Source organism: Hyperolius riggenbachi, chromosome 1 (genome assembly GCF_040937935.1).
Source record: "Hyperolius riggenbachi isolate aHypRig1 chromosome 1, aHypRig1.pri, whole genome shotgun sequence".
Classification (NCBI taxonomy): Eukaryota; Metazoa; Chordata; class Amphibia; order Anura; family Hyperoliidae; genus Hyperolius; species Hyperolius riggenbachi.
In genome coordinates this window covers 289,185,615-289,213,028 of record NC_090646.1, presented here as the reverse complement: position 1 = coordinate 289,213,028, position 27,414 = coordinate 289,185,615, and the positions used below count along the sequence as shown (strand labels likewise).

Here is a 27,414-nt window from a genome sequence, read left to right as displayed (position 1 = left end):
TTGGAAACCAGCGAATAACTGCTTTCTGGCTTACACAGTATGCGGGTGGGTGGGTGGTGCCTGCACTGCTATTCTATATGCAGACCACCAATATTTAAAGATGTAGCTGACTGCATCTATAAGTAATACATTTTGTGTGTGGGGGGCTGGTAAAAAAGCCTCAGGGGGCCACATTTGGCCCGCGGGCCTTAGTTTAAGGACCACTGACCTAGAGGGTAGTATGTTGGAGACATTGAGGAAGGAGACACAGGTTAGCAGATGAAGCAGTAGACCTCCAATGTTACCTATAGCAAATTAAAGACTTGCCAGAAGGGGTGTTTTTTGAGAGTAGGTTTTAAGGTTTTCAGGCTCAGAGCATGACAGACAGGCTGTGGAAGAGCGTTCCAAAGGAGATGTGATGCTTTTATTATTACAGAAACCACGGGTGTAGATGCAGATTTGCACTTCAAAATGCATCTCTTGTCTATAGACTGGCTTTAGTGATGGGGGCTATATTGGTTGCTCAGGTGATTGAGATAGTTAGGTTGTGTGTAGTTTTTATAATACCCATGCCATGCATTTGTATAGAGCTTACATATTTTATGCTAAATGCTTTATAAAAAAAATGTACATTTTATTCATGATTATTGCTCATTATGCTATAATTTAGATGGGTGTGATGCAATTCTTTAGCATTTTTTTTGTTTTGTTTTGTTTTTTTACAGTGACAATTTTTATCCAATGCCTGTTGGAAGCTTAAGAGAGCACCAGGTAGTGAAATGGACAAATACAATGCAAATCCAAGTCAAGGCTGTATTATCTCTCCAACATTAATCATCGCCACCTGCTTTGACAAAGACACTAACGTGTTGTCAACCTAAAATTTACAATTTAAAGCTCATCCCCAGCCCAAACCACATTTTATTAAGTAATGTGTATTATAAAGAATGATTAAATGCATTTTTATATAGTCAGTAAAAGATCAGCCACACTCCGAGACCAGAAGGGTGAGGCTCTGATGCATTCTACTGCTATACATCTAACAATGTTTGCCGGATTACAGGAAGGGAAAATAATTATGACACCATTAGGTAGCTATTATCCTGAACTGTAAGTCAGAATTGCAGAAATGCAAAGAAATACTTTGGAAACCTAAGCACTATTAGACCTTATTAAGCAATACTAGGACAATATGAACAAATGCCAACAAAAATCAACAATCCTGATTTACTAGATTTTTAAATTTTTGTCCCACTGAACAATCTACCACAATATCTCATTGATGTTAACACAACCATTAATATTTTCCTTCTTCACTCATGCAATGTGGTAGTTGCTATTTCAGACATCCCTACCTGAAAATATTACTGGAAGAACTATTGAAATGATTGGTATTCTCTCTTCAATGTATGTACCAAACTTTCACTGTAAAAAAACAACAACTTTCAAACTAATTTTAGCAAAATCACTTCTTACCAAGAAAAAAACGAACAACAAACAAGCAAGATGGTATTGAAGGGCCAAAGTGAACCAATTGTGGTTTTATGAATGTCTGAGGATATACACACCATGGTTGCCAACAGACTGTCCATTTATGTCCTCCAGCCTCTTGGTCCCCAGAATTTGGCATTCTGCTCATGCTGGAGTGTGGAGATTTAATTTTACTTGTCATGCCAATGTGGAGGGCCTCTTCCTAGTTTTCTCCCACCACATTAGTTTACAGTCACCTCACATGTGTGGCTTAGGAACGGAGTTTAGACTTGCACATAGCAGGTGTTTATTGGAAATGCACAGCAGAGCTGCGTTTTTGTTATTAACCTGTAGCTTCAATAACATTTAACTGTGGATTGGAGACCTGGTGAATGATAAACTCAGCCTCTATTGTATTTCCTAGTCCTTGAGCCCTGGAGTGAAATAGGGAAACAGGGCAGCAAGGGCAGCTGTTATGGAAGACAATACTATTGCTAACAGAGCAGGTAAGGCAGGCCAGGGTTTATCAGCACAGGCTAGTGGCATTCCCCAAGGTTTTGTAGGCTGTTTGGCATGCAAATATGCATGCCTACACAAATGCTTATGCACGTGAATAACACAACACGTGTTATTCACGTGTATAACTGGCAGAGGAGGAGATTGTTGTTTAGGAAAGGATCAGATGTTGCCTCTTTCAACAAAGAGCTGTGGAAAATGGATGAATGTTTTAATACAATAATACAATAACATTTGTAAAGCGCTTTTCTCCCATAGGACTCAAAGCGCATTTTAAGATCTTGGTAATGTTGAGTCATAGATTCATCAGAATCAGACTGTCCAAAAATTAGGAGTTGAGATTTTGTAAGTGAAAGAACTGAGATGCAGAGTTCAAAATAAAGCTATCAAGTAGTTTTTGATTAGTGAAGAATAAACCATAAGTCCTATCACATACAAAATCTCAACTCCTAATTTGAACTTTTACCTTACTTAAATCTTAATAATTGACACAAATTTCTTGAACAGTTTAAATCCCAAGTTATCAGGTTTGTAGGAGGCAGTCTAAGGTAACAATTAAACTGCCCCACTCCATACTACAGATATCCTTGGAACCAAGAGGTGTGAAAAATTCAGGCTTGGTGCCTCAAAGTATTCATTGATTTATTTTAAAGAATTCTGGACACTTTAAGAAGTTTTGTTTCCGATCAAAAGGGTTCAAAAAGCTCATTTATTCAGTTTACAGAATGAGACCTATTATAGCCTGCTCACAACAAGTTAGATAGCCCTGGTTTCCTTAGCTGTGAGATACAGTATTTCACTACATGTTGTTAGCTTTGTACAACTTTTCCAGTCCATTGTTGCTCTTGTCACAACTATTGTGAAATGTGTTGCTGACTTCAAATATAAAATCAGGATATGTCATCACATTGTATATTTATTCGCATTCTGCACAGCTTTTTAAAAACTAGTAAAAAAAGTAATGTGTAACACAATCTGAAGAGAGCAGTGCCATTTTTGTGTTTTTAGATCATTTGTGGTTATGCAAGATACTTTAAAGTGGACCTGAACTCTTTCACAGGGCAGAAGAAAAACATAGAGAAAATGCACCCTGTATGTATTTAGAGTGTTTAGCCTGTTTAATTCCCCCTCATTTGTGCCTAGTCACAAATTGTAATTTGATCTCTCCCCTGTGTCACATGACTGCCATGGCAGAGATGGCAAATAAGCTCATTTGAAAGCACAGGCTGTTAACAACATGGTACCAAAGTGGCCAATGGCCTTCTTACAGCTAAATCCAAAGGTCAATTTTCCATACTCATCCTTCTTGACCTGTCATCAGCATTTGATACTGTCGACCACACCTTACTCCTACAAATACTTTCAAATGTAGGAATAAAGGGCCTTGCTCTCACATGGTTATCTTCCTACCTCTCTGGAAGGTCCTTCACAGTCTCCTACTCAGATCAAATATCTTCTCCTCATGCTTTGTCTGTTGGGGTTCCCCAAGGCTCTGTCCTTGGTCCTCTCCTCTTTTCCATCTACATGCACGGTCTTGGTGATTTAATCAACTCATTCGGGTTTCAATACCACCTCTATGCAGACGATACACAACTGTACCTCTTTGCCCCAGATCTTAACTCCCTCCTTAAACGTGTTCCTGACTGCTTGTCTGCTATATCCTCCTTCATGTCCTCTCGCTTCCTAAAACTTAATATGAGTAAAACTGAACTAATAATTTTTCCACCTTCTCTGTCCACCTCCCTGCCTGAAGTAACAATAAATGTTAATAACACTCCCATAACTTCAGTTCCCAAAGCTCGGTGCTTGGGGGTAATATTCGACTCATCTCTCTCTTTTATTCCTCATGTTCACTCCATAACCAGCTCCTGCCATCTCCAACTCAAAAATATATCTTGCGTCCGTCCTTTTCTCACTCAAGACACAACTAAAATGTTAATACATGCTCTCATAATTTCTCGTCTGGACTACTGCAACATACTACTCTGTGGACTACCTTCTAACAGACTGGCCCCGCTCCAGTCGGTACTGAACTCAGCTGCTCGTCTCATTCATCTTTCTTCTTGATCTTCATCTGCCGACCCTCTTTGTCAAGCTCTTCACTGGCTGCAAATTAACCAGAGGATTCAGTTCAAACTCCTAACCCTAACCTACAAAGCTCTCCACAATCTCTCTCCCCGGTACATATCCTCACTAATTTCCAGATACAAACCCAATCGCAATCTCAGATCGGCACATGATCTTCTGTTGTCCTCCTTTAGAATCGCTTCCTCACATTTACGCTTACAAGATTTTGCACGCGCTTCACCCCTCCTCTGGAATGCCCTCCCACAACACATCCGTCACTCGCCAACCTTTGTTGCCTTTAAACGCTCTCTAAAAACACACTTGTTCCGACAAGCATATGCGCTACCTTACGCCACTTCCCTTTGTCCTAAGACCAAATTGCACTCCTACTAGGTGTCCTAAAACACACAGCCTCTATATATTTGCTGCATACTACCCTTCCTCTTGTTTCCCCCCATTCCCTTTAGATTGTAAGCCCGCAAGGGCAGGGTTCTCTCCCCCTTTTGTGTTTTGGTAACCATTATACATTTTATTCATCATGTTAATTTTATCACTGTCATTACCAATTCTATAATTTGCTTTTGTATCATTCTTTGTATTTTGTCACTAATTACCGTATTTTTCGGACCATAAGACGCTCCGGACCATAAGACGCACCTAAGTTTAGTGGACAAAAAACAAGGAAAAAAAGATATATACTAAACTTGGTGTTTCCAAGGTACAGGGGTGTCTTGTGGAGCTTCCCCTGTTACATCAATGGCTGATTGAACATGTATGTGGTGCCTGGACAATATGTGGTGGTTACAGCAATCATGAGCCCAAATTGGACAGGTATATCTTCATGTTCATTTACTGGCAACTTGAGGTTTAACAATAAAGAAGATTCCATTACAGCAGTGCCAAGTGTATTGGTGTTTCTCCTTTCCTTGCACATTCCTTTCATGATGTTAATGTAGTGTTGTACCATCACCTAACTTGTGTTAAAATAACTAAAATTGGGGCTCAAAATCAAACGGTGCTTGTATCATTGCTTTTTCGCCAGTTTTGAGATCTAGGGACATGTGCACTGCAGTGTTAATGCCAAAAGCCATTTCTGAGCCACATGCACATTCTACATAGCTAATTGTAAGTTATAAATAAAAAGCCCCATGCACATGATTTTCATCAGACATCTACCATTCGCACTTTCTGTCTTCTACGCAGTTCTTTGATTTGTTAGGACAGATTGTGAAATGACAAGTTAGCACTGTTACCTCATGACCATCCCCCTCCCCTCTCCACAGAGCAGAATGCTTGGCTGCAGCAGTGTGTTCTGTCATCCAAAATGATAGTTAATCATTTAACTATTGAGTTCCATAAGGACATCAAAATATGTGTCTCTGATTCCCTTTACACTCTGTAGCTTGTAGGGATTATTTGCATTTCATTACAGGAGTAGGGCAGCCGGCATAGTTCCTCCTGGTTCATTAACCTTTTCACCTTTTATCAGGCACATAAGCCACTTAAAACGATTCACAAGCAGGAGGAAAGAGTCCATCTTTATGAGTTGCTGTTATTCCTCACTACTAGACACAGGCAGATCAGGGTTGTAGTGTGTGCGAGTAACCTGATCCTGGCTCACAGATGGACGTCTCTTGTCTCTGATCTGTGTTTAGAAGCCCTGTGTGTCTTTCAGCCCCCTCTTACTTCCTGCATGTCACGTGAGCTCACCCGACATGTAGGAAGACTGGGGCTGAGAGACGACACACAGGGCTTCTAAACACAGATCAGAGACAAGAGACGTCCAGCTGTGAGCCAGGATCAGGTTACTCGCACACACTACAACCAGGGGTCTAGTCCTGGAAAAAGAAGTGAGTGGACTCACCCGGAAAATCGGCGCGCCAAAAAGTGGGCGTGGTCAAGCACACTGTGGGCGTGGTCATGGGTGGGGCCAAATATACATGACCTTAGCAGTGATGTAAAAGGTCTGCCAGGGAAGTTTGAGTTCTGCCGTAGTGTATCCCCCCAAAATAGATGTAATCTGACAGCATTTCACCAAAAAGACACATAATCTGGTAGAAGTTCATCCAAAATACAGATACTATGGAAGTGGTTCCCCCAAAATAGACAGTGTGGCAGCAGCAGTCCCCCCAACATACACATAATTTGGAAGCAGTTCCCCAAAATACGCGAAACCTGGCAGCGGATCACCCAAAATACACGTAACACCCAAAATACATATAATCTGGCAGCAGTGGTCCCCCAAACATACACAATCTGGCAGCAGTTCCCCAAAATACGCATAATCTGGCAGCAGTCGTTCCCCTAACATACACATAATTTGGCAGCTGTTCCCCAAAATACACGTAATCTGGCAGCAGCTGTTCCTCTAACATACACATAATCTGGCAGCTGTTCCCCAAAATACATAACAGCAGATAATCTGACAGCAGTTCCCCCAAAATAGGTACCCCCAGCATAGGTAGCCAGGTCTATAGGTGTCCCCAGTATAAGTAGCCATGAGTATAGTAGTCCCCAGTATATGTAGCCAGAGGTATATGTGCCTAGTATATGTAGCCAGGGGTATATATCCCTAGTATATGTATCCAGGGGTATACGTGCCCAGTATATGTATCCAGGTGTATACGTGCCCAGTATATGTAGCCAGGGGTATACGTGCCCAGTATATGTAGCCAGGGGTATACGTGCCCACTATATGTAGTCAGGGGGGTATATGTGCCCAGTATATGTAGCCAGGGGTATATATGCCCAGTATATGTAGTCAGGGGGTATATATGCCCAGTATATGTAGCCAGGGGTATATATGCCCAGTATATGTAGCCAGGGGTATATATGCCCAGTATATGTAGCCAGGTGTATATATGCCCAGTATATGTAGCCAGGTGTATATATGCCCAGTATATGTAGCCAGGGGTATATATGCCCAGTATATGTAGCCAGGGGTATATATGCCCAGTATATGCAGCCAGGGGGAATATGTGCCCAGTATATGTAGCCAGGGGTATATATGCCCAATATATGTAGCCAGGGGTATATATGCCCAGTATATGTAGGCAGGGGTATATGTGCCCATATGTAGCCAGGGGTATATGTGCCCATATGTAGCCAGGGGTATATGTGCCCATATGTAGCCAGGGGTATATGTGCCCATATGTAGCCAGGGGTATATGTGCCCAGTATATGTAGGCAGGGGTATATGTGCCTAGTATATGTAGGCAGGGGTATATGTGCCCATATGTAGCCAGGGGTATATGTGCCCATATGTAGCCAGGGGTATATGTGCCCATATGTAGCCAGGGGTATATGTGCCCATATGTAGCCAGGGGTATATGTGCCCATATGTAGCCAGGGGTATATGTGCCCATATGTAGCCAGGGGTATATGTGCCCAGTATATGTAGGCAGGGGTATATGTGCCTAGTATATGTAGGCAGGGGTATATGTGCCCATATGTAGCCAGGGGTATATGTGCCCATATGTAGCCAGGGGTATATGTGCCCAGAATAGGTGTCCCCAAGCAGGAGGGGAGCAGCGCTGTGGAAGGAGAGCTGTGAGCAGCACCTTAGGGTGCTCTCCTTTCCTCGCTCTCCCCTCCTGAAGTAATGTGCGCACAGCCGGCAGCGGACTTATGACTTTATGAGCTGCTGTCATTTCTCACTTCAGATCGGAGAGCTGTGAGTTTTTATGAGCTGCTGTTATTTCTCACTTCAGACACAGGCAGATCAGCGTTGTAGTCAGGGGTCGAGTGGTGCGTGGACGCGGGTGAACGGCGTCCACTTACTATTTCCCTGGGGTGGACGCCGTTCACCCTGCCATGTTCGGAGGGGAGCAGCGCAGTGGAAAGAGAGCTGTGAGCAGCGGTGGAGAAGAGGGGCCATTTCCCCCCCCTCCCCTCACCTTAGGTGCTCTCTTTCCCTCGCTCTCCCCTCCTGAAGTAAAGTGCAGGCATCCGGCAGCGGCAGGACTTACCTCTCCTCGTCGTCGGATCTCCGGATCTGCGTGCCGCAAGTCTGGTCTGATACAGACCAGAGCAGCTGCACGCAGATCCGACGCCGGAACGAGGAGAGGTAAGTCCTGCCGCTGCCGGATGCCTGCACTTTACTTCAGGAGGGGAGAGCGAGGGAAAGAGAGCACCTAAGGTGAGGGGAGGGGGGGGGAAATGGCCCCTCTTCTCCACCGCTGCTCACAGCTCTCTTTCCACTGCGCTGCTCCCCTCCGAACATGGCAGGGTGAACGGCGTCCACCCCAGGGAAATAGTAAGTGGACGCCGTTCACCCGCGTCCACGCACCACTCGACCCCTGACTACAACGCTGATCTGCCTGTGTCTGAAGTGAGAAATAACAGCAGCTCATAAAAACTCACAGCTCTCCGATCTGAAGTGAGAAATGACAGCAGCTCATAAAGACTCACAGCTCTCCGGGTGATCTGCACACACGCACACACGAGGCTGCCCAGCCACTGCTCAGATCCCGATGGTCTTGGAGGCGGGACCACAGCTCCCTCATTGAAGCCAATCACTGCACTTGCTGAGTGTCAGTGACCTATCAGAAGTCAGTGGGAGTAGTTCCTTAACAAGCAAAGGAACGACTCCTACTCACTTCTGATAGGTCACTGACACTCAGCAAGTACAGTGATTGGCTCAGTGAGTCCCGCCTCCGAGACTATCGGGCACCTGTTGCAGAAGGGCTCATCAGGCATCATTAGCAGGGGGGACATCTAGAGCTAGCCCACATTTTAGCATTTGGACCATAAGACGCACTGACTTTTTCCCCCCATTTTGGGGGGAGAAAAAGTGCGTCTTATGGTCCGGAAAATACGGTATGTATCTTGTATTTTGGTGTATAGCATTGTCTGTATTATTATGTACCCCATGTTTGTTTCCTACTTTGTACAGCGCCACGGAATATGTTGGCGCTTTATAAATCAATAATAATAATAATAATAATAATGTCTGCTTCCATGAATCAGTAGGTAGAAATACTGCAGATTTATTTTAGGATTTGTATCAGCTGTTACAAAGAAATGTTTTTTGTTTAAAGGGACACTGAAGTGAAATACAAATTATGATATAATGAATTGGTTGTGTAGTACGAATAATTACTAGAACATTAGTAGCAAAGAAAATATTCTCATATTTTTGTTTTCAGTTATATAGTGTTTTTTTATAACATTGCATCAGTCTCTAATATTTGCAGTTTACACACTACTCAGCATTCTAAGTGATTTTGCAGAGCAGGCCGGTGAACTTTTGAACTGTCTTCTGCAGAGATAAAAAAAACAGTGACTGACAGTTGAGATAATAAGCTTCAGAAGACAGAGCTCTTGGCAACTTTGAAAGTCATGAAGCTCAAAAGCTCTTTTGCATAGATAACAACTGGAGTTTCTTAACTCTTCCTGTACTGGAAACAATATTAGACTTATGTCTCTGCTCCTAATGTTTTATTTCTTAGCTGTACTACACATACAAATCATTATATCATAATTTTGTTTTCGCTTTAGTGTCTCTTCAAAAGTTATTATCCTGTTGTATATCTTTCAGAACAGAGAAGACGTTCTGAGTTCAGATCTGCTTTAAACAATCTACTAAAAATTAGCATCACTGCAGACTAGTTTTTAATGGGTTCCCTTTAAGAAAATGGTTCTGTTGCTATAATTATAGTAGCTGACATCTTTATTGGACTGATATACCAATAGAATTAATCTTACTGCCATCCATGATTTCGGGAAGGTTTTGTTTCTCCCTGGTGGCTACATCTGCAACTTGATGGTCTTTTGACTTTATATTTTCAGTTTCTGTTTCTAAGCAACTGTGTAATGTATTTAGCAGGTACGTGTGAACAAAAATACACATATAATATTATTCCAAACTTCCCATTTTGTAATTCAAGTTTGGTGAGGCAATGCTAGCAAACATGAATATATGTATTAAAACATTTCTTCCCTTATCTTCCTGAAGATGACTTAAACATGGGTCAGGTAAGGAGCACTAACAAAACTTACAGTAGTTACTAATGGAGACTAGTGTCTGTATCTGAATCTGTGCCCAGCCTAACTTTTTGTATAGTTTATTATTAGGACCTTTAAAGTAAATGTGAAGCAATTCTATAAAATTTTTCTTCTCATGGTGTCCTTGTTCCAGTGCTGTCCCCTGTTCAAATTTGCTGCCTCATGGGGCTCTCGGGAAGGCTTCAGAAGCACTTGAGGCCACAAGTGCTTCCGAAAGCCTTCTGAGGGTCCCCAAAGGCGTATTCGACTAGTTAGTTGAATAACTGCAATGGGGGTGACAGTGCTGGAACTAGGACAAAATGAGAGGACCAGGAAGGCCCTATATGATCCAGAGCCTTTCCTCTCCATATAACTGTAACAAACGTTGGAGAAGCAGCTGCGGTGAACAGCGCTACCACCGCAGCTGCCTCCAGCTCTCTGCCTAGCAATCCATCCGTGCCTCGGGCGTCTAGCACGCCGAGGACGAGTTTGTCAGCTGCACATAAGGTCGCCTTATCGCGTGCGCGCACGCGCGCACAGACAGGACGTTTATGCGGGGAGGATGCGCGTCAGCTGACCGGCCGGTCGGCTGATGTCAGAGGAGACACTCGCCGCTCCTCATTGGCTGAAGAGGAGTAGGCGTGACGAAGGGGTCTCCTCGGCTTCATAAGCCGAGCTGAATCACTCGCAACTTGTCTGCTGTTGCGAATACTTGGTGTTAGCGCTCAGACCATAGATAATTCCGGTGTGCTTTGATCTGGGAGGAAACCGGGGATTTCACACAAGATAGGAATTGTTTGATAGCTATAAAGATTATTCATTATTGTGTTATTATCTGTGCATGACTCTGGCTCGTTCTGACCATTCTTCTACTAGGGCCTCGATTCATAAACAGCAGTGCGATAACAAAAATCTTGTCGGGAAAATACCGCACTCGGTATTTTCCCGGTCTGTGTGCTAATTCATAAAGATTTCCCCAGCTGCCCTTGGAGGTCGGTAAATTACCGCAGCCCATTGAGCGGTAGAGTAGAGCAGTGTCCCGATTCCCTCTTTGCTCTGCAGAAATGAATCACACAGATGGCTCTCTCTGGCTCTCAGACAGATGAGTCACACAGTCTTTCCCTGCCTGCAGAAATTACTCACACAGCCGGCTCTTTCCACTGATGACTCAGACAGATGAGTCACACAGTCTTTCCCTGCCTGCTGAAATGATTCACACAGAGAGCTTTCTGGCTCTCTCCACAGATGAATCAAACAGACTTTCGGATCTCTGCACTTTGCATTAATCAGAGCTGTCAGAGGTGTCGGTAACTTGTTAAGACCTCACTAGAGGTGTCGGTAACTACCGCCAGGCTTACCGCATGTTGAAGGCTTTATGAATTGACATTTGCTGACAATTTACTGACATGTGTTGTCGGTAGCTGCAGCCAAGTCTGTAATTTAGCTCCCTGGTCGGCAATGTCAGCTTTTCATGCGGTAACAGCCTTTATGAATTGACATTTTGCTAAGTGGTTGGTAAAGTCTGCTGTTTTCAGCATTACCGCATGAGGTAATGCTTTATGAATCGAGGCCTAAGTGTTTCTGTACCTTTACCCATCTGATCTTGCTGCCGACTCTGCTTGTTTAAACCTTCCTGTCTCTGCCTTCCGATTTTGTACTGCATCTGTCTGTCTGTTGCCAATCCGATTTGCCTGACCACTCTACTCTCACCAAAGGGCCCTTGACTCTGGTGAGAGGCGCTGAACTGTTAGTACCCACCATCTCCTCTGGTGAGGTATAGCTAAACCTATCAGTTCTACTGTTGCACCAATCACTATACTTGCTATTTGCTGTCACATCAGCTGCCTGATATACTTGCATTATAGGTGATTCTGCAGATCACCATATAATCAGGTATATATCTGCATTATAGGTGATACTGCAGATCGCCTAATAATCAGAATTCTGTTTCTTGCTGACACAAATCCTTACAGAACAGCAGACCAAAATGTCTATGGACGCACTGTGTAACCAGGTTGAGGCCTTGACCACAGCGGTGAACAATTTAACCGTATTGGTCAATACCCAACAGATTCAGATCACCCAGCTGTCTGGGGTGGTTTAGACCCTCCAGACTGTGACAGTACCAGTGCAGTCCCCTTCAGTTATAGAGCCTAGAATGCCTCTGCCGGGAAAGTTTTCAGGGCACAAATTTGATTTTTAGAATTTCAGAAACCGCTGCCTTTCTTACTTTGAGATGAGATCTGTTTCATCAGGGACTGAGAGTCAGAGGGTAACCTTCATTAAAACACTTTTATCAGGGGATTTACAGACATGGGCATATAGTCTTCCTACCGGTCATGAAACATTGACATCAGTTCAGAATTTTTTATACAATGACCCAGATATCGCAGTCACTGCTGAGAGAAAACTTAAAAATCTTAGGCAGGGACATAACACCGCTGAGACCTATGCTGCAGAGTTTAGACGGTGGGCAGTATCGTCTAGATGGGGACAGTTTGCTTTATTAGACTGTTTCTTAATCCTTGGAATGCCGTGGCTGCAAAAGCATTCTCCTCAGATAGATTGGAATTCCGGCCAGTTGCTAAGCTGGTCCTCCTTTTGTCATCATCATTGTATGGAGCAAGTTGCTGTTTGCACCACCAGGATTCAGGTGGAAGGGTTACCTGCACAATATGGGGAATTTGCTGATGTATTTTGTCCTAAGTCGGCGGACAAACTTCCTCCACATAGAAGTTTTGACTGCCCCATTGAGTTAAGGCCTGCTTGTATGCCCCCTAGAGGTCATTTGTATAATTTGTCCGCTCCTGAGAAACTCGCTATGCAGGACTACATTAAGGAAAACCTCGCCAAAGGTTTCATCCGTCCCTCTAAGTCTCCGGCCGGAGCAGGGTTCTTTTTTGTTCAGAAAAAAGACGGTGGGCTTCGCCCCTGCATAGATTATCGAGAATTGAATAAAATTACCATAAAGAATCATTACCCACTCCCGTTAATTGACGACTTGTTCTCCCAGGTTACTGATGCCTGTGTCTTTTCTAAACTTGATCTAAGAGGGGCATGTGACCTGGTACGCATAAGGGAGGGTGGCGAATGGAAGACGGCGTTTAACACACCAGACGGGCACTACGAGTACCTTGTTATGCCCTTCGGGCTGTGTAACGCTGCTGCCGTCTTTCAGGAGTTGGTCGACGGGATTTTCCGAGAGTTCCTGGGGCGATTCGTATTGGTATATCTAGACCACATACTGATTTTCTCACCCAGTCTAGCAAAACACAGGGAGCATGCGAAGTTTGTCCTGAAAAAATTGAGACAGAATTCTTTATATGCAAAGATTGAGAAATGTATTTTTGAAGTGTCGGAGGTTCCTTTCTTGGGGTATATCATTTCAACCTCAGGACTCTCCATGGACCCCAAAAAGGTAGCTGCCATCTTGGAGTGGCCACAGCCCATGGGGCTGAAGGCACTCCAGAGATTTCTTGGCTTTGCCAATTATTACAGAAAATGTATCAAAGGATTTTCTTCTGTGGTGTCAGCTCTCACTAACGAGAACAACACAAAAAGGGCAAGCACCATCTACCAATCAATGTAGTTATACTATTAAGTTCTATAGAGTGTGCAGAAAGGAACTAATATATGATTAGACAAGAGAACAAGAACAGTAGTTCCCTAAATCACCGCACCACTCCAAACCAATAATCAATGATAATGATCTTTATTCACAAAAACAATAAAAACACCTAAAAACACACATATTGGCAGCCATGTACATATAAGTAATAAATAGTTAATGTGTAATACAAAAACAATAACAACCTCTAATAGATAACTCCACAATAAAATAAATAAAGATCAATGGGAGAAAACCATAAATTACGCCTCCCCAGTCTCATAGAAATAGCAACTATGACATATCACATCCTAATAGGTAGAGGTATCAGCCAACAATAAATGGTGCAGAAAGTGCTATAGTGCAAACAATACAAAGAAACTGCAAGAATCTGAACAGTGAATGAAAATAGAAGAAAAAATATATATAAAGTGCGATGTGCAAGTCAGACTGGCGTGCAAACGTCAGAAGGGTGCAAGATAAGGTGTGTCGTGCAAAGGGATAAACGCATCCCACCATGAAGTAGAGCTGAGACCTACCGCAAAGATCTTAGTGGAGAAAGAGGGTCATGGCGTCCAAAACCGCCGTCGCGATTCGCCGCTATCCAAATACAGCAGCTTCCACTGGGCTTAAAATTCAAATGGCGTCCTCGGCAAATTAAATAGGTGAACCTAAGCGGGCAGGGGGGCGTGCCTATCGATACGTCATGTGCGCGGCCGCGCACAACAGGGAAGCGTCAGCGGCGCTTGACAGCGCCACCTCACTTCCCTTCCCTGCCTCTAAGGGTTCTGGGAAATGTAGTTTGCCGGGGTGAAAATGTGAACCTAGATCAGGTAAACACGGCTAAAGAAGCCGAAGTAAATATAGAATGAGGAAAGACTCAGAGATAGATAAAGGCACAATCTATATATAAACATTCAAACATGTTAGTAATGTTAAATATGTACTTTCCCATTTTCAATCAGATACATCAACAAATTAGAACAATGTCGCCACCATGTGGTCAACTATTAAAGTTAACAAAAGGGGAAGCTAATTAAAGCAAGAACCATAGTAGACATTTTCCCACAATCTTGTGGGCAATTACAAAAAGCCAATAAAATCAGGAAGGGGTCACAAGGGTCAGGAACAGTCCATTTATAGGAGAAGACGGTATGTTGTACATTCTGATGCTTGTCACTGCGCTGTGTATTCAGCAAAGTCCCATATAGACAACTGAAAATAAATATCAAAAAGTTATCATCAAAAAATTACAATCATCTCTGGAACCACATATGTATAACCATCAAGTTGACACAAAATCACGTCAAGCCACACCAAACGATTGGAAACAGATCACAGCAGATGTAACAAAATATGCTATTGAGGAATACTCACCAATCCTTTGATAAAACAATATTATTAAAGACATCAAATTACATCAAGACCACAGGGGCCTGAATCAAAAGAAACCGCCACAAATGTGGTAACACACATTAGGAGGACTACTCACAAATCCTCTACTCAGACAACAATACAGAGGCCATGAGTGAGATATCAAACACATGTACTCCCCATGCACAAGCAGGTGACACAAACAACATAAGGGACAAGGGGAAGGAAGAGGGCCCCCTCACCATGGGTCCCCCTCCCCCCACACAAAAACATCAATTGGCACTCAGTGTAAAAATCCCACAAAAGAGAAGTCCTCATTTAGACCCACCGGTGATCTGGACCCCAGGTCATAAATCCATTTGGTTTCCTGTCTCAGTAGGGAGGCCACCACATTACCGCCCCTAGAAGACAAAATGACACGTTTTAGGCCACAAACAGTCCATCCCACAGTAGAGCCCGCATGGACTCTTAATGCATGGTCCGCAACCGATGTCAACATTTTCCCCTCTGCAGCATCTCTCTCAGCCAAACGAATGGTCGAGAGGTGCTTTTGTATCCTAGTCTTAAGTTTGTTCTTGGTTTGTCCAACATAAAACAAATTACAGGGACACCTAAGCAAATACACCACTGCCTCCGTTTGGCAGTTTATAAATTCTCTAACTTGGTGCATTTTGTTGGTCCTCGGGCTGCAAACCTCTCTTGTAGGTATCATGAGCGGGCAGATGCTACAGCGGCCACAGGGATAACTGCCTGTTACTCCATGACCTCTGTTGGGAGACCTCTGAAAGTGGCTCCTACACAAACGGTCTTTTAAATTAGGAGCCCTCTTAGCTGTTAAAGACGGCCTGTCTGTGATATAGTTCTTTAAAACTGGGTCTGTATGCAGGATGGGCCAATGTTTTGATAACACTGCCCGCAGATCACTCCAGTGGGTGTTAAATGGAGTACATATTCTCACCACATTGTCAGTTTTTCTTTTTTTACCATACAATAAGGACTCCCTTGTGGAATGCAATGCTCTCTGATAGGCCTTCTTAACTATACCTTTGGGATATCCCCGCTGCAAAAATCTCGTCTCCAATTCAGTAGCCTGCCGTCTGAACTCCTGATCGTCTGAACAATTCCTTCGCAGTCGTAAAAATTGACCCGTCGGGATGTTGTTTTTAAGTTGTGAGGTATGAAAGGAACCATAATGGAGTAAACTATTTACAGCAGTTGATTTTCGAAATAAAGTGCTCCCAATCTGTCCGGTTTCTGTAAAATAAAGATGTAAATCTAAAAAATCAACTGAATCTTTTGAGTAGTGTGAAGTCAACACAATGTTCTTATCATTGTTTCCCAATCTAGAAACAAATTCTCTCGCCAGGACTTCAGGGCCCTCCCACAAAATCAGTATGTCATCTATAAAACGGTACCACCCCAACAAATGGGGGTGGTACCGTTCCAGGGTAGGACCCCAGACCATCTCTCTCTCCCACCACCCCAAAAATAAATTGGCTATGGCAGGAGCACACTTGGCGCCCATAGACACACCATGCGTCTGTAAGTAAAATTGACCATCAAATGTAAAAAAGTTGTGGGACAATATGAAACCCAAAAGGTCAATCAAGAACATATTGAACTCCACCCTACCTGTAGTTGTCATAGATAGAAAATATTGCACAGCCCGACAAGCGTCCTCATGCTGGATGTTTGTGTAGAGCGATTCTACGTCCAATGTAATGAACAAGGTACCTGAGGGAACAGAGACGTGATTCAATTTTGTAATCAGATCTAGAGAGTCACGTATATATGAGTCCAATGTTATTACATGTTCCTGGAGAAAAAAGTCAATGAAGCTACAACTTTTTTCAATGAGACTTCCAATACCCGAGACTATTGGACGGCCCGGGGGATGGTTCAAATCTTTATGCACCTTAGGTAGCAAATAAAAAGTTGGTATCACCGGTTCATTTGTAGTCAAAAACAATCTCTCTTTTTGGGAGATGATCCCCTTCTCCTTTGCCTCATCTAAAAGTAGGTTCAACATATTTTTATAAACGCCTGTTGGATTGCCAGGTAAGCGTCTATAGTATTTTTTATTATTGAGCTGTCTCATAACCTCCTCAATGTAATCCTGTATTGGCCATAAAACAACATTACCCCCCTTGTCCGCCTCCCTGATAATGAAATCATCCCTCTGGGTAAGCTCCTTAATAGCTTGATTTTCCTCCTTACTCAGGTTATATACCTGTGGTAGCTGTAAATTCATATGTTCAATATCCTGTACAACCAAATCAAAAAATATTTTTATAGGAGGGAAGAGCGACAAATTAGGCAAAAAGGTTGAGCGTGGTCTGAACCTACCTCTTGATGTACTAGTATTATCACTCGATGATGCACCACTTTCATTTTCATTTAGTAGGTCCATTAGATCTATAAGGACCTGTCTATCATTGGAATCAAGCAGGTCAATGGCCTGTTGTGTTCTTGTATCGACTTCCCCCACCTCACGATGATACATTCGTTTAAGTGCCAATCTCCGACAAAACAGATAAAGATCTTTCACCACCTCAAAAATGTCCATATTTCTCGTAGGCGAAAAATTGAGGCCTTTTTGTAACACACCTATTTGTGCAGAAGTCAGTTGGTATTGGGTTAAGTTGATAATCTGTAGCTTATTAGTCTCCTCCCCTATTCTGGACTCACATGTAACTTCCTCCTCTTGTTGGTGATGTCCCCGGGGCTGTTTATCCCTCTTTCTCTTAAAAGCGAGGCCGCCCCTTCTGCCTCGCTTTCTGTGTCCAAAAAATCTGTACTAGACTCCGAGATGGGCGTATATTGTGGGATATCTGGTGTAATGATCCCACTCGGATTTCCTTTCCTGGGTTGCTTGGGTTTTCTCGGTCGTCTAGGGTAATCATATCCCTGACCCCTCCTGTTTCCACGGTGTTTCCACCGGAAAGCCTTGCCAGAAGTATAGTCATTTCTATCACGCAATAGTTTATTCTTCTTGCCCTCAATAGTATTTTTTTCCACCTGTTGAACATCCTTACTCAATTGGTTGAGGAAGGGCTGAACAAACCTGACACTGTCAAATCTATTCAGTTGGGTTAATAATCTATTAATCTTTTCTTTCAATTTGGGCAGTAATTCTTTATCATGTTTAAGTAACATGTCTATAATAATAATAGAACATTTTCCAAGACCCAATTCCCAGTCTTGTTTTTCCTGTTCATTAACCTCCCAAGAGGGGAATATCTGAACTCTTAGACCTCTGGGAAAGATACCTTCCCTTTTATAATTCTCAAGACTATGTGCATTCCACCAAAGTCTCACATACTCGGCATGGGCACTCTTGATGTCACTACAAAGTTTCCTGAAATCCGGAGGATATCTCAAATCCTCCCTACCACTATTACCACCGAAAATTTCCTCCAGTTGGGAATTCCAACCCCTCTCCAAGCGGTTCAATGCTTCCATAGTTGATTCAGGGCGACAACAAAGGCCACTTCATTAATGAATGAAAGAACAGAAACAAAAAGATGAGCCAATCATGGGATGTGCTGTAGCCCTGAAAAAGACCAAAAGACGGTCACAATGCAAATTCGAGAACAACACAAAAAGGGCAAGCACCATCTACCAATCAATGTAGTTATACTATTAAGTTCTATAGAGTGTGCAGAAAGGAACTAATATATGATTAGACAAGAGAACAAGAACAGTAGTTCCCTAAATCACCGCACCACTCCAAACCAATAATCAATGATAATGATCTTTATTCACAAAAACAATAAAAACACCTAAAAACACACATATTGGCAGCCATGTACATATAAGTAATAAATAGTTAATGTGTAATACAAAAACAATAACAACCTCTAATAGATAACTCCACAATAAAATAAATAAAGATCAATGGGAGAAAACCATAAATTACGCCTCCCCAGTCTCATAGAAATAGCAACTATGACATATCACATCCTAATAGGTAGAGGTATCAGCCAACAATAAATGGTGCAGAAAGTGCTATAGTGCAAACAATACAAAGAAACTGCAAGAATCTGAACAGTGAATGAAAATAGAAGAAAAAATATATATAAAGTGCGATGTGCAAGTCAGACTGGCGTGCAAACGTCAGAAGGGTGCAAGATAAGGTGTGTCGTGCAAAGGGATAAACGCATCCCACCATGAAGTAGAGCTGAGACCTACCGCAAAGATCTTAGTGGAGAAAGAGGGTCATGGCGTCCAAAACCGCCGTCGCGATTCGCCGCTATCCAAATACAGCAGCTTCCACTGGGCTTAAAATTCAAATGGCGTCCTCGGCAAATTAAATAGGTGAACCTAAGCGGGCAGGGGGGCGTGCCTATCGATACGTCATGTGCGCGGCCGCGCACAACAGGGAAGCGTCAGCGGCGCTTGACAGCGCCACCTCACTTCCCTTCCCTGCCTCTAAGGGTTCTGGGAAATGTAGTTTGCCGGGGTGAAAATGTGAACCTAGATCAGGTAAACACGGCTAAAGAAGCCGAAGTAAATATAGAATGAGGAAAGACTCAGAGATAGATAAAGGCACAATCTATATATAAACATTCAAACATGTTAGTAATGTTAAATATGTACTTTCCCATTTTCAATCAGATACATCAACAAATTAGAACAATGTCGCCACCATGTGGTCAACTATTAAAGTTAACAAAAGGGGAAGCTAATTAAAGCAAGAACCATAGTAGACATTTTCCCACAATCTTGTGGGCAATTACAAAAAGCCAATAAAATCAGGAAGGGGTCACAAGGGTCAGGAACAGTCCATTTATAGGAGAAGACGGTATGTTGTACATTCTGATGCTTGTCACTGCGCTGTGTATTCAGCAAAGTCCCATATAGACAACTGAAAATAAATATCAAAAAGTTATCATCAAAAAATTACAATCATCTCTGGAACCACATATGTATAACCATCAAGTTGACACAAAATCACGTCAAGCCACACCAAACGATTGGAAACAGATCACAGCAGATGTAACAAAATATGCTATTGAGGAATACTCACCAATCCTTTGATAAAACAATATTATTAAAGACATCAAATTACATCAAGACCACAGGGGCCTGAATCAAAAGAAACCGCCACAAATGTGGTAACACACATTAGGAGGACTACTCACAAATCCTCTACTCAGACAACAATACAGAGGCCATGAGTGAGATATCAAACACATGTACTCCCCATGCACAAGCAGGTGACACAAACAACATAAGGGACAAGGGGAAGGAAGAGGGCCCCCTCACCATGGGTCCCCCTCCCCCCACACAAAAACATCAATTGGCACTCAGTGTAAAAATCCCACAAAAGAGAAGTCCTCATTTAGACCCACCGGTGATCTGGACCCCAGGTCATAAATCCATTTGGTTTCCTGTCTCAGTAGGGAGGCCACCACATTACCGCCCCTAGAAGACAAAATGACACGTTTTAGGCCACAAACAGTCCATCCCACAGTAGAGCCCGCATGGACTCTTAATGCATGGTCCGCAACCGATGTCAACATTTTCCCCTCTGCAGCATCTCTCTCAGCCAAACGAATGGTCGAGAGGTGCTTTTGTATCCTAGTCTTAAGTTTGTTCTTGGTTTGTCCAACATAAAACAAATTACAGGGACACCTAAGCAAATACACCACTGCCTCCGTTTGGCAGTTTATAAATTCTCTAACTTGGTGCATTTTGTTGGTCCTCGGGCTGCAAACCTCTCTTGTAGGTATCATGAGCGGGCAGATGCTACAGCGGCCACAGGGATAACTGCCTGTTACTCCATGACCTCTGTTGGGAGACCTCTGAAAGTGGCTCCTACACAAACGGTCTTTTAAATTAGGAGCCCTCTTAGCTGTTAAAGACGGCCTGTCTGTGATATAGTTCTTTAAAACTGGGTCTGTATGCAGGATGGGCCAATGTTTTGATAACACTGCCCGCAGATCACTCCAGTGGGTGTTAAATGGAGTACATATTCTCACCACATTGTCAGTTTTTCTTTTTTTACCATACAATAAGGACTCCCTTGTGGAATGCAATGCTCTCTGATAGGCCTTCTTAACTATACCTTTGGGATATCCCCGCTGCAAAAATCTCGTCTCCAATTCAGTAGCCTGCCGTCTGAACTCCTGATCGTCTGAACAATTCCTTCGCAGTCGTAAAAATTGACCCGTCGGGATGTTGTTTTTAAGTTGTGAGGTATGAAAGGAACCATAATGGAGTAAACTATTTACAGCAGTTGATTTTCGAAATAAAGTGCTCCCAATCTGTCCGGTTTCTGTAAAATAAAGATGTAAATCTAAAAAATCAACTGAATCTTTTGAGTAGTGTGAAGTCAACACAATGTTCTTATCATTGTTTCCCAATCTAGAAACAAATTCTCTCGCCAGGACTTCAGGGCCCTCCCACAAAATCAGTATGTCATCTATAAAACGGTACCACCCCAACAAATGGGGGTGGTACCGTTCCAGGGTAGGACCCCAGACCATCTCTCTCTCCCACCACCCCAAAAATAAATTGGCTATGGCAGGAGCACACTTGGCGCCCATAGACACACCATGCGTCTGTAAGTAAAATTGACCATCAAATGTAAAAAAGTTGTGGGACAATATGAAACCCAAAAGGTCAATCAAGAACATATTGAACTCCACCCTACCTGTAGTTGTCATAGATAGAAAATATTGCACAGCCCGACAAGCGTCCTCATGCTGGATGTTTGTGTAGAGCGATTCTACGTCCAATGTAATGAACAAGGTACCTGAGGGAACAGAGACGTGATTCAATTTTGTAATCAGATCTAGAGAGTCACGTATATATGAGTCCAATGTTATTACATGTTCCTGGAGAAAAAAGTCAATGAAGCTACAACTTTTTTCAATGAGACTTCCAATACCCGAGACTATTGGACGGCCCGGGGGATGGTTCAAATCTTTATGCACCTTAGGTAGCAAATAAAAAGTTGGTATCACCGGTTCATTTGTAGTCAAAAACAATCTCTCTTTTTGGGAGATGATCCCCTTCTCCTTTGCCTCATCTAAAAGTAGGTTCAACATATTTTTATAAACGCCTGTTGGATTGCCAGGTAAGCGTCTATAGTATTTTTTATTATTGAGCTGTCTCATAACCTCCTCAATGTAATCCTGTATTGGCCATAAAACAACATTACCCCCCTTGTCCGCCTCCCTGATAATGAAATCATCCCTCTGGGTAAGCTCCTTAATAGCTTGATTTTCCTCCTTACTCAGGTTATATACCTGTGGTAGCTGTAAATTCATATGTTCAATATCCTGTACAACCAAATCAAAAAATATTTTTATAGGAGGGAAGAGCGACAAATTAGGCAAAAAGGTTGAGCGTGGTCTGAACCTACCTCTTGATGTACTAGTATTATCACTCGATGATGCACCACTTTCATTTTCATTTAGTAGGTCCATTAGATCTATAAGGACCTGTCTATCATTGGAATCAAGCAGGTCAATGGCCTGTTGTGTTCTTGTATCGACTTCCCCCACCTCACGATGATACATTCGTTTAAGTGCCAATCTCCGACAAAACAGATAAAGATCTTTCACCACCTCAAAAATGTCCATATTTCTCGTAGGCGAAAAATTGAGGCCTTTTTGTAACACACCTATTTGTGCAGAAGTCAGTTGGTATTGGGTTAAGTTGATAATCTGTAGCTTATTAGTCTCCTCCCCTATTCTGGACTCACATGTAACTTCCTCCTCTTGTTGGTGATGTCCCCGGGGCTGTTTATCCCTCTTTCTCTTAAAAGCGAGGCCGCCCCTTCTGCCTCGCTTTCTGTGTCCAAAAAATCTGTACTAGACTCCGAGATGGGCGTATATTGTGGGATATCTGGTGTAATGATCCCACTCGGATTTCCTTTCCTGGGTTGCTTGGGTTTTCTCGGTCGTCTAGGGTAATCATATCCCTGACCCCTCCTGTTTCCACGGTGTTTCCACCGGAAAGCCTTGCCAGAAGTATAGTCATTTCTATCACGCAATAGTTTATTCTTCTTGCCCTCAATAGTATTTTTTTCCACCTGTTGAACATCCTTACTCAATTGGTTGAGGAAGGGCTGAACAAACCTGACACTGTCAAATCTATTCAGTTGGGTTAATAATCTATTAATCTTTTCTTTCAATTTGGGCAGTAATTCTTTATCATGTTTAAGTAACATGTCTATAATAATAATAGAACATTTTCCAAGACCCAATTCCCAGTCTTGTTTTTCCTGTTCATTAACCTCCCAAGAGGGGAATATCTGAACTCTTAGACCTCTGGGAAAGATACCTTCCCTTTTATAATTCTCAAGACTATGTGCATTCCACCAAAGTCTCACATACTCGGCATGGGCACTCTTGATGTCACTACAAAGTTTCCTGAAATCCGGAGGATATCTCAAATCCTCCCTACCACTATTACCACCGAAAATTTCCTCCAGTTGGGAATTCCAACCCCTCTCCAAGCGGTTCAATGCTTCCATAGTTGATTCAGGGCGACAACAAAGGCCACTTCATTAATGAATGAAAGAACAGAAACAAAAAGATGAGCCAATCATGGGATGTGCTGTAGCCCTGAAAAAGACCAAAAGACGGTCACAATGCAAATTCGAGAACAACACAAAAAGGGCAAGCACCATCTACCAATCAATGTAGTTATACTATTAAGTTCTATAGAGTGTGCAGAAAGGAACTAATATATGATTAGACAAGAGAACAAGAACAGTAGTTCCCTAAATCACCGCACCACTCCAAACCAATAATCAATGATAATGATCTTTATTCACAAAAACAATAAAAACACCTAAAAACACACATATTGGCAGCCATGTACATATAAGTAATAAATAGTTAATGTGTAATACAAAAACAATAACAACCTCTAATAGATAACTCCACAATAAAATAAATAAAGATCAATGGGAGAAAACCATAAATTACGCCTCCCCAGTCTCATAGAAATAGCAACTATGACATATCACATCCTAATAGGTAGAGGTATCAGCCAACAATAAATGGTGCAGAAAGTGCTATAGTGCAAACAATACAAAGAAACTGCAAGAATCTGAACAGTGAATGAAAATAGAAGAAAAAATATATATAAAGTGCGATGTGCAAGTCAGACTGGCGTGCAAACGTCAGAAGGGTGCAAGATAAGGTGTGTCGTGCAAAGGGATAAACGCATCCCACCATGAAGTAGAGCTGAGACCTACCGCAAAGATCTTAGTGGAGAAAGAGGGTCATGGCGTCCAAAACCGCCGTCGCGATTCGCCGCTATCCAAATACAGCAGCTTCCACTGGGCTTAAAATTCAAATGGCGTCCTCGGCAAATTAAATAGGTGAACCTAAGCGGGCAGGGGGGCGTGCCTATCGATACGTCATGTGCGCGGCCGCGCACAACAGGGAAGCGTCAGCGGCGCTTGACAGCGCCACCTCACTTCCCTTCCCTGCCTCTAAGGGTTCTGGGAAATGTAGTTTGCCGGGGTGAAAATGTGAACCTAGATCAGGTAAACACGGCTAAAGAAGCCGAAGTAAATATAGAATGAGGAAAGACTCAGAGATAGATAAAGGCACAATCTATATATAAACATTCAAACATGTTAGTAATGTTAAATATGTACTTTCCCATTTTCAATCAGATACATCAACAAATTAGAACAATGTCGCCACCATGTGGTCAACTATTAAAGTTAACAAAAGGGGAAGCTAATTAAAGCAAGAACCATAGTAGACATTTTCCCACAATCTTGTGGGCAATTACAAAAAGCCAATAAAATCAGGAAGGGGTCACAAGGGTCAGGAACAGTCCATTTATAGGAGAAGACGGTATGTTGTACATTCTGATGCTTGTCACTGCGCTGTGTATTCAGCAAAGTCCCATATAGACAACTGAAAATAAATATCAAAAAGTTATCATCAAAAAATTACAATCATCTCTGGAACCACATATGTATAACCATCAAGTTGACACAAAATCACGTCAAGCCACACCAAACGATTGGAAACAGATCACAGCAGATGTAACAAAATATGCTATTGAGGAATACTCACCAATCCTTTGATAAAACAATATTATTAAAGACATCAAATTACATCAAGACCACAGGGGCCTGAATCAAAAGAAACCGCCACAAATGTGGTAACACACATTAGGAGGACTACTCACAAATCCTCTACTCAGACAACAATACAGAGGCCATGAGTGAGATATCAAACACATGTACTCCCCATGCACAAGCAGGTGACACAAACAACATAAGGGACAAGGGGAAGGAAGAGGGCCCCCTCACCATGGGTCCCCCTCCCCCCACACAAAAACATCAATTGGCACTCAGTGTAAAAATCCCACAAAAGAGAAGTCCTCATCTGGACCCCAGGTCATAAATCCATTTGGTTTCCTGTCTCAGTAGGGAGGCCACCACATTACCGCCCCTAGAAGACAAAATGACACGTTTTAGGCCACAAACAGTCCATCCCACAGTAGAGCCCGCATGGACTCTTAATGCATGGTCCGCAACCGATGTCAACATTTTCCCCTCTGCAGCATCTCTCTCAGCCAAACGAATGGTCGAGAGGTGCTTTTGTATCCTAGTCTTAAGTTTGTTCTTGGTTTGTCCAACATAAAACAAATTACAGGGACACCTAAGCAAATACACCACTGCCTCCGTTTGGCAGTTTATAAATTCTCTAACTTGGTGCATTTTGTTGGTCCTCGGGCTGCAAACCTCTCTTGTAGGTATCATGAGCGGGCAGATGCTACAGCGGCCACAGGGATAACTGCCTGTTACTCCATGACCTCTGTTGGGAGACCTCTGAAAGTGGCTCCTACACAAACGGTCTTTTAAATTAGGAGCCCTCTTAGCTGTTAAAGACGGCCTGTCTGTGATATAGTTCTTTAAAACTGGGTCTGTATGCAGGATGGGCCAATGTTTTGATAACACTGCCCGCAGATCACTCCAGTGGGTGTTAAATGGAGTACATATTCTCACCACATTGTCAGTTTTTCTTTTTTTACCATACAATAAGGACTCCCTTGTGGAATGCAATGCTCTCTGATAGGCCTTCTTAACTATACCTTTGGGATATCCCCGCTGCAAAAATCTCATCTCCAATTCAGTAGCCTGCCGTCTGAACTCCTGATCGTCTGAACAATTCCTTCGCAGTCGTAAAAATTGACCCGTCGGGATGTTGTTTTTAAGTTGTGAGGTATGAAAGGAACCATAATGGAGTAAACTATTTACAGCAGTTGATTTTCGAAATAAAGTGCTCCCAATCTGTCCGGTTTCTGTAAAATAAAGATGTAAATCTAAAAAATCAACTGAATCTTTTGAGTAGTGTGAAGTCAACACAATGTTCTTATCATTGTTTCCCAATCTAGAAACAAATTCTCTCGCCAGGACTTCAGGGCCCTCCCACAAAATCAGTATGTCATCTATAAAACGGTACCACCCCAACAAATGGGGGTGGTACCGTTCCAGGGTAGGACCCCAGACCATCTCTCTCTCCCACCACCCCAAAAATAAATTGGCTATGGCAGGAGCACACTTGGCGCCCATAGACACACCATGCGTCTGTAAGTAAAATTGACCATCAAATGTAAAAAAGTTGTGGGACAATATGAAACCCAAAAGGTCAATCAAGAACATATTGAACTCCACCCTACCTGTAGTTGTCATAGATAGAAAATATTGCACAGCCCGACAAGCGTCCTCATGCTGGATGTTTGTGTAGAGCGATTCTACGTCCAATGTAATGAACAAGGTACCTGAGGGAACAGAGACGTGATTCAATTTTGTAATCAGATCTAGAGAGTCACGTATATATGAGTCCAATGTTATTACATGTTCCTGGAGAAAAAAGTCAATGAAGCTACAACTTTTTTCAATGAGACTTCCAATACCCGAGACTATTGGACGGCCCGGGGGATGGTTCAAATCTTTATGCACCTTAGGTAGCAAATAAAAAGTTGGTATCACCGGTTCATTTGTAGTCAAAAACAATCTCTCTTTTTGGGAGATGATCCCCTTCTCCTTTGCCTCATCTAAAAGTAGGTTCAACATATTTTTATAAACGCCTGTTGGATTGCCAGGTAAGCGTCTATAGTATTTTTTATTATTGAGCTGTCTCATAACCTCCTCAATGTAATCCTGTATTGGCCATAAAACAACATTACCCCCCTTGTCCGCCTCCCTGATAATGAAATCATCCCTCTGGGTAAGCTCCTTAATAGCTTGATTTTCCTCCTTACTCAGGTTATATACCTGTGGTAGCTGTAAATTCATATGTTCAATATCCTGTACAACCAAATCAAAAAATATTTTTATAGGAGGGAAGAGCGACAAATTAGGCAAAAAGGTTGAGCGTGGTCTGAACCTACCTCTTGATGTACTAGTATTATCACTCGATGATGCA

General features: G+C 42.6%; 1 protein-coding gene across 3 annotated transcripts in view; it reads right to left on the bottom strand.

Annotated features, from left to right (window-relative positions):
* Positions 1–27,414, bottom strand: part of LOC137507692 (uncharacterized) — a 342,997-nt gene that overhangs the window by 262,909 nt on the left and 52,674 nt on the right. The window contains exon 1 of one of the 3 annotated variants that reach the window (XM_068233699.1): positions 16,631–16,677. The exons of the other annotated variants lie outside the window; for them this stretch is intronic. Within the exon in view, the coding sequence (XP_068089800.1) occupies positions 16,631–16,643 (13 nt within the window). The 5' untranslated portion in view covers positions 16,644–16,677. Of the gene's footprint in view, positions 1–16,630; positions 16,678–27,414 lie in introns of those variants that run through there. 3 annotated transcript variants of the gene reach the window in all.